General features: G+C 49.2%; 1 protein-coding gene across 1 annotated transcript; it reads right to left on the reverse strand.

Moving 5' to 3' along the window:
• Positions 1 to 1,126: 1,126 nt before the first annotated feature.
• LOC136552393 (UDP-glycosyltransferase 71K1-like) lies at positions 1,127 to 3,014 on the reverse strand. Its single transcript, XM_066543953.1, has one exon. The coding sequence runs from the start codon at positions 2,795 to 2,797 to the stop codon at positions 1,379 to 1,381; it is 1,419 nt and encodes a 472-aa protein (XP_066400050.1). The 5' UTR covers positions 2,798 to 3,014; the 3' UTR covers positions 1,127 to 1,378.
• Positions 3,015 to 13,928: the final 10,914 nt, after the last annotated feature.

Consider the following 13,928-nt stretch of genomic DNA (forward strand, 5'->3'; position numbering starts at 1 on the left):
TATCAAATTAGCTTTCCAACCATATGTGGATCATCGAAAACGGAGTCCAGATGTGTCCTGGGTGACCAGTTTAAGGTAGACTGGTCCTGGATGCCGAGGCAGACTCAAACTTGAGTTGCTTTGGGCCTCCACCTCGGGGACTCAAACCGAATTAGCCTCGGGCCTCCTTCTTGACTTGGACACCCTTGCTGACCTCCTACCCCTCCATACCATGTGCCAAACATGGTCATATGCATGGGTGTCATGTCCTCATCAGATAACTTCGTTGTATCCGATTCGTTTATGGCACACTGATGATCCATTTCCGATGCATGAAGGCGAACACGTAGGCACCACAACCCGTCACCAGCCATGCCCGCCACTAGTAGAGGCACGACCGACACCGAGCGATATTCTGAGGACACATGAAATGAAGGCATTGGTTGTGGAGGCGCATGTGCTCTCGTCGTCCTCCAATTCTTTCCGCATTGCTCATTGTCGGGTGATGTTTTCCACATTGTAGATCTAGTTAGAACATCTCCAGCATTAGTAGAAAACTCCAACCCAAAAACTAGTTATTGAGGGAGATACAAAACGTGCTTTTGAGATTTTAAAGGTCTTCTCTCCAGCAGAATGAGAAAATCCAATCCCCATTAAGAAAAATAGTGGATTGCGGGAGATGTCTCCCCTTTATTTGAGGGGTGGGAGGTTATGATTTGAGAGAGTGAGAATTATTTTTTCTCATTAGGGTTAGGTTTGGGGAACTGCTGGAGCTACGATAACTCCAAAATAACATTTTTTCTCGTTGGGTTAGAAAAGGAAAACTGCTGAAGATGCTCTTACTCCCTCCATCCAGGGGCGGAGAAAGGGGGCGAGCAGGGGCCTAGGCCCCCTATGAATATGAAATCTCCACTGCTTTTTTGAAATTCCGATAAATTTTGAAAATTTTACACTGTTGTCCCTCCTAACATTAAAAAAAACTTCCTGGCATGCCTTCGTCCTAAAATAAGTGTCATTCTTACTTTTCGAGAAGTCAAACATTTTTCACTTTGACTAAACAAAAATATTAATATTTGTTGCATAATTAGTATCGTTAGATGAGTCGTTGAATATATTTTTATAATAAATTTATTTGGAGATATAAATGTTGCTAATATTTTGTATAAACCTTGTCTACGTTGAGAAAGTTTAAGCAGCATGCATATCATATTGACACCTATATTGGGGGAGTACTAACTAATTACACCTTTTATTTGAAAAAATGAAATGAAAAAAAAAAGAAATACGTGATGACTGACATAACACAGGACAAGGCGTTATTGTCCAAGCATCAAAGAACACCTTTTTTTTTTACAAAGCATCAAAGAACACTTGACAGGTGTAGAGTTGCCTCTCATCTTCAGTGGTTCGTGTCGACTTTGCACATCTCCTCTGAAAGCCTCCGCAGCGCAGCGTAGGATGAGCCACCCTCCTCCACGGCGTTCCTGCAGGCGGCCCTCATCTCCATGGCCTTCTCCCTCGCCTTCCTCCCCTCCTCGCCACTGCCCATCAGCTCCTTCACCGCTCGCTCCAGCTCCGTGGCCTCCACGAAATTGTTCGTCTTCCTGTCCACCTTCATCGCCACGGCGACGCCTATGTAGGCCATCAGCGTGAACGCGTTCAGGTGCTGCTCGGCGTACAGCGGCCACGGCGCCATCGGCACACCGAACCACAGGCTCTCGAGGACCGAGTTCCAGCCGCCGTGTGTCACGAAACCACCCACGGCGGCGTGGGCTAGTATCTCTTTCTGCGGCGCCTTCGTCGGCCACACCAGGCCTCTGCCCTTGGTCCTCTCGAGGAAGCCCTCGGGGAGCAGCTCGGCGAGGTTCGCGTCCGACGGTAGCCACTCGCCGGGTGCCGGTGGGCCACGCAGTACCCAGAGGAAGCGGTGACCGCTGCGCTCCAGGCCGTGCGCGATCTCGTGCGCCTGTGGCGCGGCGAAGAACCCAACGCTCCCGAAGCAGAGGAGCACCACGGAGGCCGGGGTCTGCGTGTCGAGCCACCGCACGCACTCGTGCGGCTGCTCGGTGGGCGGGCTGAACGAGATCACCGGCCCAATTGGATAGACCGTCGGGGCACGGACACCGCGAGTGCACCGCCCGTCGGCGATGGCAGTAAGCACGCTCTGCTCGAGCTCGGCAGCCGTGTTGACGATGATGCCGTCGGCCTCGGCGAACCGCCTGCCGTGGTACACGAACCACGTGTAGTTGGGGCTATTCTTGTCCATCACTGGCGTCGGGAGGGAAGACGGCGGTACCGGCGGCAGCCCAGGCACGTCCACGGCGCCCTCCATCTCCTCGAACTGGACCGTCACCTCCTCGTGGAGCGACGGAAAGCGCAGGAAGAACGCGAGCATCCCGGCGCTGGCGGTGAAGTAGACGTACGCGGGCACGGCGAGCTCGCGGGACACGTCGAGCAGCGTGGTGCAGAAGAAGTCGATGACGAACGCGGCCACCGGGGACACCAGGCTGGAGATCGCCGCCCTGACGTGGGGCGCGTGCAGCTGCACCAGCCTGGAGACGAAGTCCTCGATGCCGCGGAAGTCCGGGGGCTCGACGGCGGGGAGGCGGACGAAGCGGATGCCGAGGCCGGAGGCCTCCTCCCTGCGTATGTGGGCGTCGACGTCGGCCGCGACCTCCTCCGTGGGAGGTGGGATGACGAGCACGGTGAGCGAGAGCGCGCGGCCGCCGCGGGTGATCAGCCGCTTGCCGGCCTCGAGCATGGGCATGAGGTGGCCGGCACCCCACACGGGCAGTAAGACGACGGTAGGGGCTGCCATGGATGGGTGGGGACGGGGCAGGAAGGTGAGGTGCTTGTGCTTGGATGTGGAAACTGCAAGAGAGTGAAGTGCTCTGAGCTCCACTGGTGGCTGTCGTTCTTTCCAGCACGATCGCGAACGAGATTTCCATTTCCATTTTAAAATAGTTGCGTCCGAGACACGACGAGCTCCATCTAAAATATAAGGCTGTGTTTAGTTCACAAAACGAAAATATTTAGATGTTATATCGGATATTTTGGAATGTTGGAAAAAGTTTTTGATACTAATAAAAAAACTAATTACATAGCTCGCCTGGAAACTGCGAGACGAATTTATTAAGCCTAATTAATCCATCATTAGCGTATGTTAGTTACTGTAGCACTTATGATTAATCATGGACTAATTAGTTTTAAAACATTCGTCTCGTGATTTCCAATCAAACTGTATAATTAGTTTTTTTTCTATATTTAATACTCTATACATGTACCGTAAGATTTGATGTGATAGTTTGGTTTGAAAATTTTTTAGAATTAAATTAGGCCTAAAATACTAATATTGTAGTACTAGAGTTATTGTGTACTTGCGGAGCTGGTGAGGCGAGTGGAGAGTGGAGCAATGCGGTGGCAAAACGTGCTCGAGGCAAAGCTGTGACAGATCACAAGTCACATCAGAGGACCTGGCAACCGCTACCCTCAGCGTGCGCATCAGGCAAAGAATGGCCAAGCCAGATCAAGGGCAGCGACAACGCAGGCAGACAACACCATTGGCCTTAAATCCAGAGGCTAAAGTAGTCTTATATGCAGGAGCTAAAGATATCATATGCAATGTTTGACAGTAATAATAAAATAAATTATATGAGTCTCAGTAATCTAGATATGAATTTATTAAGTCTAATTATCCGTCATTAGCAAATGTTCCACACAGAAGAGCTAACACCGAAGCCAATATTTGTTCAATCCGGACATACTGCCATCTTATTTCTTATGCTCCTACCACTATCTCTGGTCCCCTGCCTTTATTCTTGAAATTTGTTCCAATGTGTTTTTCTTTCTGTGTACTCCCTCCGTACTATATTATTTGCACATCTAGGATCGGGCACGCTAACCGAGGTGTATGTAAAATTACAAAAATGCCCCTGTAAATATCAACCCCTTCCTCCCCTGACCCCTCCCGTGACCCGTCCCACCACACGGTCACGCTACTCCCTCGCGCTCTCGCACAGCTTTCTTTTTTCTCTGGCCGCCGGCGGCGCGTCGGCTCCGGCCCCTGACCACCATGGGGCGTCGAGGCCGCCTGCCACCATCGACGTCGGGCCTCACCTCCATTTTCCATGCCGACGAGGACAAGCTCTTTCCGCCCGCGCGCACCCGCGTTGCTGTGGCTCCCGCAGGCCGGAGCCGAGCCCCTGCGTCGAGCGGCAGTCGCGTCTTGCCTGTGCCAGTCGCGTTGCCGTGGCAGCCGGGACGGGGCTCCATCGACCGGAGCTGAGCCCGTGTGGCGGCGTTGCGAGGTCCAGCCACCGCGCGACGGCTGCGCGGAACCCATGCACAGTGGCGCCCTGGCGAGGTCCAGCTGCTGCTCCTGCGCGATGGCGGCACGAAACTCCTGCGTGGTGACGGCGTGGCGTGGCCCAGCCTCTGCGCGACAGCGTAGCAGAGCCCACCCGTGGCGGTGGCGTCTCCACGCGACGCCGCCGCATCCTGTGCCTCCACGCGTGGGCCGGGCTTGCGCTGCCAACCACGCGCGAAGGAGGGCTAGATGGGGACTGGGGAGGAGCTGCGGGAGAGGAGCTCTGTATGGGGTGGTGATTCGGATTGGATTTGCGGTCGCAGGTGCGGCGAGCCGGCGACGACGACGTATAACCAAAGTGAGCACCGGTGCGGAACGTGCGAGGGAAACGAGTGGATGGGAGCTTCTGGAGCCTCCCACGTTTTTCTTTTCTTTTTTTTTTCACAAGTTGTTTTGATATTTTCTTGGGCCCACACGCAACTAAACTTGTGGCTGCACTGCGACACGTATGGAACAGTAGATGCGGTACTCTACGGATGCATGATAATTTGGGACAAAATTCAAATGGCAGATGTATAAATATTATGGGACGGAGGGAGCAGTGGTCTCAACAACTGCTGCCTCATCGCCACAACGCAGCTCCGATTCATTGCTCCATCTTTGCGTCAGACGAGGCTGTTGGCTATTCTGCAGGAGCCTCTGACGCTCTGCCACAGGTTGATGTGACATGGAGCTCTACTGCATACGTGGACACTGGAGCAGCACGACAGGCCGTGATGGAGCGTTGGGAAGCCCTAACTGACCGGAAGCCTGCAAAGCACGGTAAAGGCCTGGTTCCTTCGCTGAAAAAAAAAAGTTCAAACACGGTTTTGGCTGATACGTTGTTTCAGAAAAATATTACTCCGACTAAAAAACTAAAACTGAAAAATACGAATTATAAGAAAAATAAACAGGGCCCAAATGCGGTCCTCTAAAGTGGGTGTTGGATAGGTGCAGTGTCACGCCGCTACAAAGTAGGAAAATGTCGGTCTTCAACAGTATGCCCTGCTGGCGTCGTCTCCCCAAAGAATCCGAATACAACATGATTGAGCGGCATCTATTACAATAAGTCCATTTGGTACAGATTCTCCTATCGTTCTGGAGCTATTATACGCGTTGGCGTACCAAATGGATAAAGAAACTGCTGCTCCTCCCGTATTGGCTGGAAAATCCGGTCACACAAGCGCCCCGTGACTAGTGAACCTGAAATTTTTTTTTATATTTTTAACATTTTTTTTAAACTAATTTTAAATCTAACACTGTTTAATTTTTTTTTCAAAACTAACACTTCTGGCAGCGTCTATTTCTATGGCGCGGCGAAATGCCTGTGACGCGTCATGCATGGTGACGCAGCGAGAGGGATGACGTGGCGACGACCGGAACGCTGACCGGTGACGTGGTAGACGCATGGCGCGGCAAGCCGCGGGAGGTGCAACAGCAGGGCACTACTATGCCTATGCCTGTGCCTACTGTAGCAGCCGATGGAGACACAACAGCAGGGCACTCTACACACAACTGCAGCCGATGGAGATGCAACTGCAGGTGCCTCATGTGCCTGTTGCTCCGAGCGTGCAACCATGCGCTTCGACGCCGGTGGAGTGCATGCAGTTGCCTATTGCTTTGTAGGTGAGGGACATGCTTCCCCATCAAATCACCTAGACTCTAGCTATGTATTGTATGTATATTCATTCTTTTAACAGGAACAGATTACATATTATTGTACCATATTTTACTACTTCTGTTTGGATGTAAGTTCTGTGTTCAACTGATGTAAATTGATTATTCGTAAATAAGAATAGTCAACAAACTATTATCTGATCTTTTTTTTTGGCTTTTTCTGATTTTTTGTATGTTTTATTTGGTTCCCCTTTGAAATTTTCCAATTTAGCTTCCATGCAAATAATATGGTTTTTTTTGTTTTTTTATTTATTTTCTGTATGTTTTATTTGATTCTCCTTTAATATTTTCCAATTTGACTTACATAAAAATAATCTGGTTATTTATTTGTGTCGTTTGGATAGTTTTTTTTTTGTTTATTTGATCTAGATCCAAGGGTCATGAAAATTAAGTGTTGTATGGACCAGAATCGCTCGATTTTTTATCTGTTGCCGATCGGGTGTTGCGGCGTCGTCCAACACTAGAGTGTCACGGCTCCCAAAATCACTCGCCCCATGGGTACAGAATTTTCAACGGTTAGTAAACAAAGCGCAAAACTGAGCAACCGAGTGACAGTAGCTCCACAGAAAAACAACTCTTCTAGCAAGCAACCAGAGGCTGACAGGCACAGGCACAGGCTTCCTCCATGCGTACGTCCAAGTGCTGGATGGAAATTGTCAACTATTTTGGTAGTTGATAAATTTTATTGATGCTTTATTTTAGGCTATTTTTGTTACTGGCCGGGGCACAGATGTTCTCCACCTCGTCGCCGTCGAGTGTTGCGTGCGGTGGCGGAGCTCAATGGAAAAACAAGAGGGGGCCATTAGCACAGATTTCTTACTTAATATGCACATTTATTGATCTTAATCACCATTTTAATAGCCACTTAATGGATTTTTCAATGAGCTAGGGCCCTCCTTGGCCTGCCTGGAGCTCCGCCAGTGGTTGCGTGCATCTCGAAGTAGGTGAAGTTGGCTTGGCGCAGTTGGAATGTCAGCCTACCTACCCATGTCGTTAGCACGTCGGCGCTGGCTGGTGACCTGGTGTAGTGTCGAAGTAGATGGAGTCGATGCAGCTTCGCCTTCTTTGTCGGAGTTTGTCGGTAGGTAGTTGGTGGCTTCGCTTCCTCGTCGTTGTTCGCCGGTAGTTAGTCGGTGTAGCGTCGCCTTCCTCGTCGATGTTCGCCGTTAGATATATACGTTCCGTTTTTTTTTTTTAGTTTCAGCTAGCCCAAACTAGTCAGTCAACAATGTTTTTCTCTCACAATAAATCAGCACTAACTAGTCCAGAAACCAATCAGCGAACGGACCGATAGTCGGTGTAGGGTCGCCTTCTCGGTGCGGCGTCGCCTTCGGTATCGTTGGGGTAGGGGCCATTGCAGATGGCGTCCAAACTCGGCTCGACGTCGCACGGTGCACTGGTGCACTGGTTGGCGCTGCTGATAAATGCGTTCTCTCCAATCTATCGTCCACAACCGACCCGCTAACTCTGCTCTGTACGCTGTTGACCGAGAGCCGAGGCCTGACGTTCCACGTGCAGCCGGCTTGTGTGCATCCGTGGCGAGCAAAGATGTGATCAGCCGGGAGCCCTTCCGTGTGTCAGCGCCAGATGGATGGGGACGGGGCAGGAAGGTGAGGTGCACGGCCTAGCTACCGGCTTCTTGGCCCGTTCGGATGGTGCAAAAAAAATGCACTGTTCATGGTTCAAAGTTACTGTTCGCAACAGATTTCCTCTCATAAATTCCTCCAGATTTATCCAAATTCCTCCGAGCGAACGGGGTGTGCATTGGAGAACGTCTAGGCGCGGTAACCACAGTGCCCCTTGGCCAATCCGCCGTACATAGCTAGGCCGTCGGGAGCATTGCCGCGCCATTCTCCATGGCGCGTCAGTGCCGCGCTCAGATCCACGGCGCGGCAGCCCCGGCCACGTCAGCGTTCAGCGGCCCTGGTCGCTACCACGTCATCGCCCCTGCCGCGCCCCCATGTATGGCCCCTGCCACGTCATGCGAAAAGGCGCGGCCAAAAATGTTAGTTTTGAAACAAAAATAGTGTTAGATTTAAAAATAGTTTTAAGAAAATGTTAAAAAAAATTCCGTGCAGTCGAGGGGGAATGAGGGTGCACGGCTGCCATGGCATTGTGGTCATCGGGTCTTCACGACGGGGGCGTGCAGGGAGGGCCGCCGACGCAGTCGCATGGAGGGGCCCGGGCACCGAACCTTTAGCCAGAGAAAGGTGCATCCATAAGCCCCTTTCGAGCGGATAACGGGACAAGAGATAAGAACAAGAAGGACGAGAAAGAAAAAGAGGGAAAGTGGTGTGTTTTTGACATTTCACATTTTTATCTACCACGAGAGAGCTGGTTTACCCGATGTTTCACCAAAACAGCTTTCTCCCCACCGGTGAAACTACTGTAGAAGTTGTCAAAAAATTGCTTCACCAATGAACAGAGCCATGTGTCCAATGGCCGCACAGTCACACACTTCACTCCATATAAGAGATATGGCCATGTTCGCTTATCTTATGAGTCATACTGTTTCAGCGAAGAAATAGTATTTTTTTCTCGCAACAAATCAGCGAACAGTACTTTCAGCAATAGCTTTTTAGCTAAGCGAACAGGGCCATAGATTGCATAGCTGCACAGAAGCACACGGGTTCCTAATGTATTATTGAATTTTTAATTAGCCTTTTTTATCTGATTATTTCCTTGCCTAGCTGATTTGAAGTTTTTTTTCCTCTCGTGAACCTCTCCTCTGCATGTCAGCTTCTTAAGCTCCCTTTTCTTGCAAGAATTGCTCATAAATATCTCTAGTTAGCTCTTCTTAATCCCTCTTTTCTTACATAAATGTTCCGTCGGTGTTTGATGACCAGCAACTCGTCACGGGATTACCCGGGACGATGGTTGGTGGGCTTCGGCGTATGCAGAACTCGACGGTGAACACAGAGACAATAATTTATACTGGTTTGGTCCACCGGAATAGCGCCCTACGTCCAGTGTGGGGTGAATAGTATATTGCGCCATGCGCTTAGGGTTTAGACCGTGAGGTCTGTTCCTATTGGGTTATGCCGATCTAGGGAGCCTTGCCCTCCTTTATATATCCCAGGAGGCAAGTCTCTAAGTCAGTTACAATGTAAGAGTCCTAGTAGAATTACAGGATAGCAAGTTACTAGGATTACATGTGGGGGATCCTAGCCGAACTAGATCTTCTCCCTTCCTTGCGGGGTACCCGGGGATTATGTCACACAAGCCCCCGAGCACTGTATAGTTGAACTTTGCATGCCTTCTTGTTCCTCTAGGTCTTGCCGAGTAGAAACAAGCGTTGTCCAAGTGCTTTCTTGAGTGAAACCATGTAGTGCTTCTTGAAATCTTCGAGTGGTGTGCACTTTTTGGAAAAATGCACTCACTGAGTGTAGCCCCCGAGCCTCTTGCTGTTTGAAACAAAGAGTTGGAGGGTCTTGTCTGCAATTCATTTTCAAATAAATTTGAATGCATCATTTGAGGATATGTATCCCACAGCCCTCGAGCCTACAATCCGACTGCTCGGTAGTCGATTATAGGATCTTGTAGATGTCTTCAAGGGTGTAGGCGAGTAAACTCCCGAAGGCAATGATCAATGAACGCTTGTCATCAAGTAGTTGAGTGCTTGTAAATTTGATGTTTCATCCTTGAATCCGAGCCCCCAAGCGTAGTTAGAGTGAAGCCGAGTAGGCCGTGATGATGTCGAGTGGAATAGCCAACGTGTCGTGACGGTATGCTGATCCTGCCATAGAGTTGGGTTTACGAATGAGCAGTAGTTCATACGTGTACACACGGATGGCTCCAGAACTTGCTGCAGTTGGCTTTGTGTGGGATGTGTCCTGCACTGCCCGTGGTTGTGTTATATCCGACTTGAATCAGCACACTTGTCCGCCGACTAACTTTGTGTAGGCCTAGTAGTGCCTTAGTTGTCTGCAGTTGTCCGCTGAGTTACTCTCAGATGCTCTTATGTATCCTATTAGATATATGTGCATCCTCGGAGTAAAGCTTTCATGAAGATGCACATATCCCTGACACGAGTATGTATGTATGCATGATTTAAATCACACAGCTTGTTAGCTTGTCCTCATCATGCGTCTTCGTGTTGCTGGACGAACAGAATCCCGTAGCCGTGCGTGAACAGTCATACCAGTCGAGGCTTGCAAGAACATGATGAATTCTTGCGTATGATGGTTGTCTCTTGTCAATCAGCGTCGAGTAGCAGTCCGTGCACGCGATTTGTGAAAGTGCTGACGTCACTCGGCGGCAGCGTTTCTAGGCCGGATATCGAGCCAGTTCGGCTCGGCTCGGTCCAGCTCGAGCTGGCTCGTCAGGCTAACGAGCCAGCTCGGTTCGTTAATATTACGAGCTAGAGGGGCAGCTCAGCTCGGCTCGTTAGCGAGCTTGAGCTAGCTCGTTTAGCTCGGGAGCTATAAAAAAAATAGGATACACATGTTTATAATGTTCATGCCACAATAATTTCAGAAGGTGACGTTCACTATTATGTAACCATACATGATTAATACATATCGGATTCATTAAAAGTATCAACCATGCAACATAGCTGGTCCATCCATGATTCATGCAGTTTCAGCATACTTACTAGTTGCTTGCCGCCACAGAGTTAGGAAAGTCCACAAATTCAATGTCAGCATCATCATCTTCTCCCTGAAAAACAATCCATAAATCAACATTTAAGTACCACAACAATTATAAAATCAAAATTCATACGAAACAGCTGAAAATAAAGATTACATATCAATGGAATAGGTGTACACTTCTAGGTCAGCATCATCAACTTCTGGATTCATGGTCGTGGGCTGATAGGCCTCAACTCGTTTGAGCTCGTGAGTAGCTCGCGAGCTAGCTCAAGCTGACTCTTTAAAATAGCGAGCTAGACTTCCAGCTCAGCTCGTGAAAAAGTTAAAACAAGCCGAGCCGAGCTGAGCCGGACACGAGTCGAGCGAGTTGACGAACCACGAGTATTTTGTCCAGACCTAAGCGTTTCGGACCATGACTTAGCTTGTCTGATCTTGGTGAACGTGGCCTTTGTGCTTTTGTCATATGGAAAGGCATGGTGCTGTAGATCACACGTCTTCCCTTCATCCCTTGTTTGCTAGTCGACGACGTGACCCATCCACGATGCAAGGCCCTGATGATCGACGTGTGCTTGGTTGGGACTTTGTCGTGCATGCATGCAGATTTGCTTTCATGAAGAACTCAGCTAGCATGTGGTTAACGTTGGTTGGCTCTTGGAGACTCCGTGTGCTGCATGTTGTGTGTTGGACGCCACTGCTTACTGCTGTAGATATCTATGAAGATTGAGTGAGTCGGAGCTCATTGCAAACCCGGAGTCATGCTGGAGATGTTGTCACCGAGGGATATCACCGTGGCGTTTCGTCGCAGACCGCCGTAGGAGGCAATCGTGAAGATCCGAGTTGTCGTGGAATCTTGACAACAGATGATGTTGGTGAGCAGCGAGGGCCGCCGTAGGTAACCAAACCTCCTAGCTTTGTGCCGACTAAGCTGAGGCAATGGTGTAGCCCCCGAGCTTAGTGCTCATTAAGCCGTGACTTTGTTTTGAGTCGTTCGAGTCTTTTTTAGAATTAGACTAGCTCGTAGCCTGTAGACAATATAAGACCGTATTGAATCGTCAATAGATTCTGTTAGTCTATTAGTAAGCCGAGTGCCCCAGGGGTTGGCTTGTTTAAGTAACTTTTTGTTTATAAAAAGTTGTTTTAGACTGTTAATATGTGAGTAAGATTGTAGTCTGCATGCGAGGCTTGTATTGTCTTGTATAGACCTTTTGAAAAAGGCACTTAAGACGGATTAGCCAAGCTAAAAAGTAGTCAACATAGTCATTATGATTTAAATCATGTTTGACCCTTCCGTCGACGTTAAGTGTGTGATGACACTTGTTAAAGGGGCCTTTGTAGCGATTGTTCACTGTTAGTATCCTGCCCTATAGCGAACGAATCAGGTACCTTGCTTCCGAGAATCACCCTACTCGGGATGACATGGGATAGTCAGACTAAATGTCGATAATTGGCTCCCGGCCATAGAGACGTAGGCCATCCGAGTAGGAGGCGTATCTCACAAAAAGGCAATATAGCCCAGTATCCAGCGTATGCAACTTGTCAAGATTGTGTGCCGGGTGACGACATCATAGTCGGAGAGATGCGTAGCAGCGTGGACAGCCGCCGTATCTCGTATAAGTAAAGGGTAGCAGTATGAGTACCCGGGAAAGGTGTAAACAACCATCGGGTTGTGTACCTTGTAGGAGGAAGGAACATAGAGATGTGTAGCAGCGTGATAGCTGGCCTATCTATGTTAGCTAACGTAGCAGCATGGCTACCTGTCTAAGGCGTGAACAACATTGGGTTGTGTGCCTTATAATTGAAACAACAGCTGGAGCTGTTATATGCTGACGACGTGGGCCGGAGCCGTTGTTGTCGAGGGCAGGAGTAGTCGGAGCTGGACGAGACCAGGTGGACAAGGCCATGCCCGCTCCTGTGCATTATCGGCTGCTTCTCGAGGTGATCGACCGAATAATATTTGCCCAGCTGAGACTGCTAGTGCTCATTGTTGCCAAGTAGCCGATGTTGATCTCATGTTGATGAAAGCCGTGCGGCAGCAGCAACGAGGGAATTTATTCATGTATGTGCATGCCTTGGTGGCTTGGTTTTGTACGTGTATGCTAGAGATGTTCGTGCATGCATGCTAGCTGGAGTATCATGAATGTCCACAGTTAGCTTGTACGGATCTTGTCTGGACCCTAGCTTGTTAGCTTGTTGTACGTGGAAGCCTCCATATCCTTATGATTTCCATAATTAGCTGGCTTGCATGACCTCTTCTTGCATGCTGCTGTTAACCGTGCGTCTTCATGTTTGCTGCTGTTGATCGGCTCCTTATCCGACTAGTCGAGCAAGTCTGCCCGAAGACGAGTAGTCCCAGTGGGTTTCACGCTTCTCTTATAATCCGGCTTTTTCGGCTTATGTTTTTAGCCGGAACAGTGTTTTTCTCTCACAACAAATCAGCCGGAACAGTATTTTTGCTTCTTTTTTCAGCGAAGCGAACGTGCCAACGTTGTTTGAGCTGGAAGCCCATGGGTGTGATGTCGACCGTCGCGATCGAGTAGCTTGCCGTCGAGGAAGCTTTGCCGAGTAGATTTTATGGCTTTACTTGTATGGACGTACATGCAGGTCTCACCAATATATCTATATCTGATGCATGCATGCGAGCCTCAGCTAGCTTGCATGGCCACGTTGATCACGGAATCCTCACTTGTTTGCTGGTCGTTGATGAAAAATCTACAAAGAGCGTGGCATGTTGCCTCGTCGAGTTGTAGTATGCCGGGGGAACTCCTTCCTAGAATTCCATCTTCGCAAGAGCAGTCGGAGTGGAGGCGACTAAGCCATGACGATGGTCGAGCCCCCGAGCCTAGTGGCGACTAAGCCATGGAGGCGAAGAAGCCTGATCAAAGCGACGGAAGTAGTCAGCGCGGGGGCAAGGTTGCCCGGTGGTGGTATGAGCGACGTCCGAGTAGAGGTAACCCGGATAATGTGTCTCATCCTCACCCAGCGGCGTGGTGTAGACCTGGTCCCTGCAAGGCAAAATATACAAAAATTTTGTAGTTATTGATATTTAGGATATCAAGTTGGGAGTTGGTTCCAGTATTATAAGATGTATGCATGTAAAATAACAAGTCGGGAGCGGATCTCATCATTATGAAATGCATGTAGGATTTTTTTGCATCTTGCTCTTGCTAGGTTGTGTAAATTGCAGGAGTAGTTGACCCCATATTTGTAAGCACTTGTATCTCCGACGTATGGTCGTGAGGTTCATGATCGTAACCATGTGAGCCGTGCGAATAGTGCGTCACAAATGTAAGTTTGTACTGCTCAAGTATTTGTACAACCGTTAAGAGAAGACTGGA

The sequence above is a fragment of the Miscanthus floridulus genome, chromosome 4 (assembly GCF_019320115.1).
Source record: "Miscanthus floridulus cultivar M001 chromosome 4, ASM1932011v1, whole genome shotgun sequence".
NCBI lineage: Eukaryota > Viridiplantae > Streptophyta > Magnoliopsida > Poales > Poaceae > Miscanthus > Miscanthus floridulus.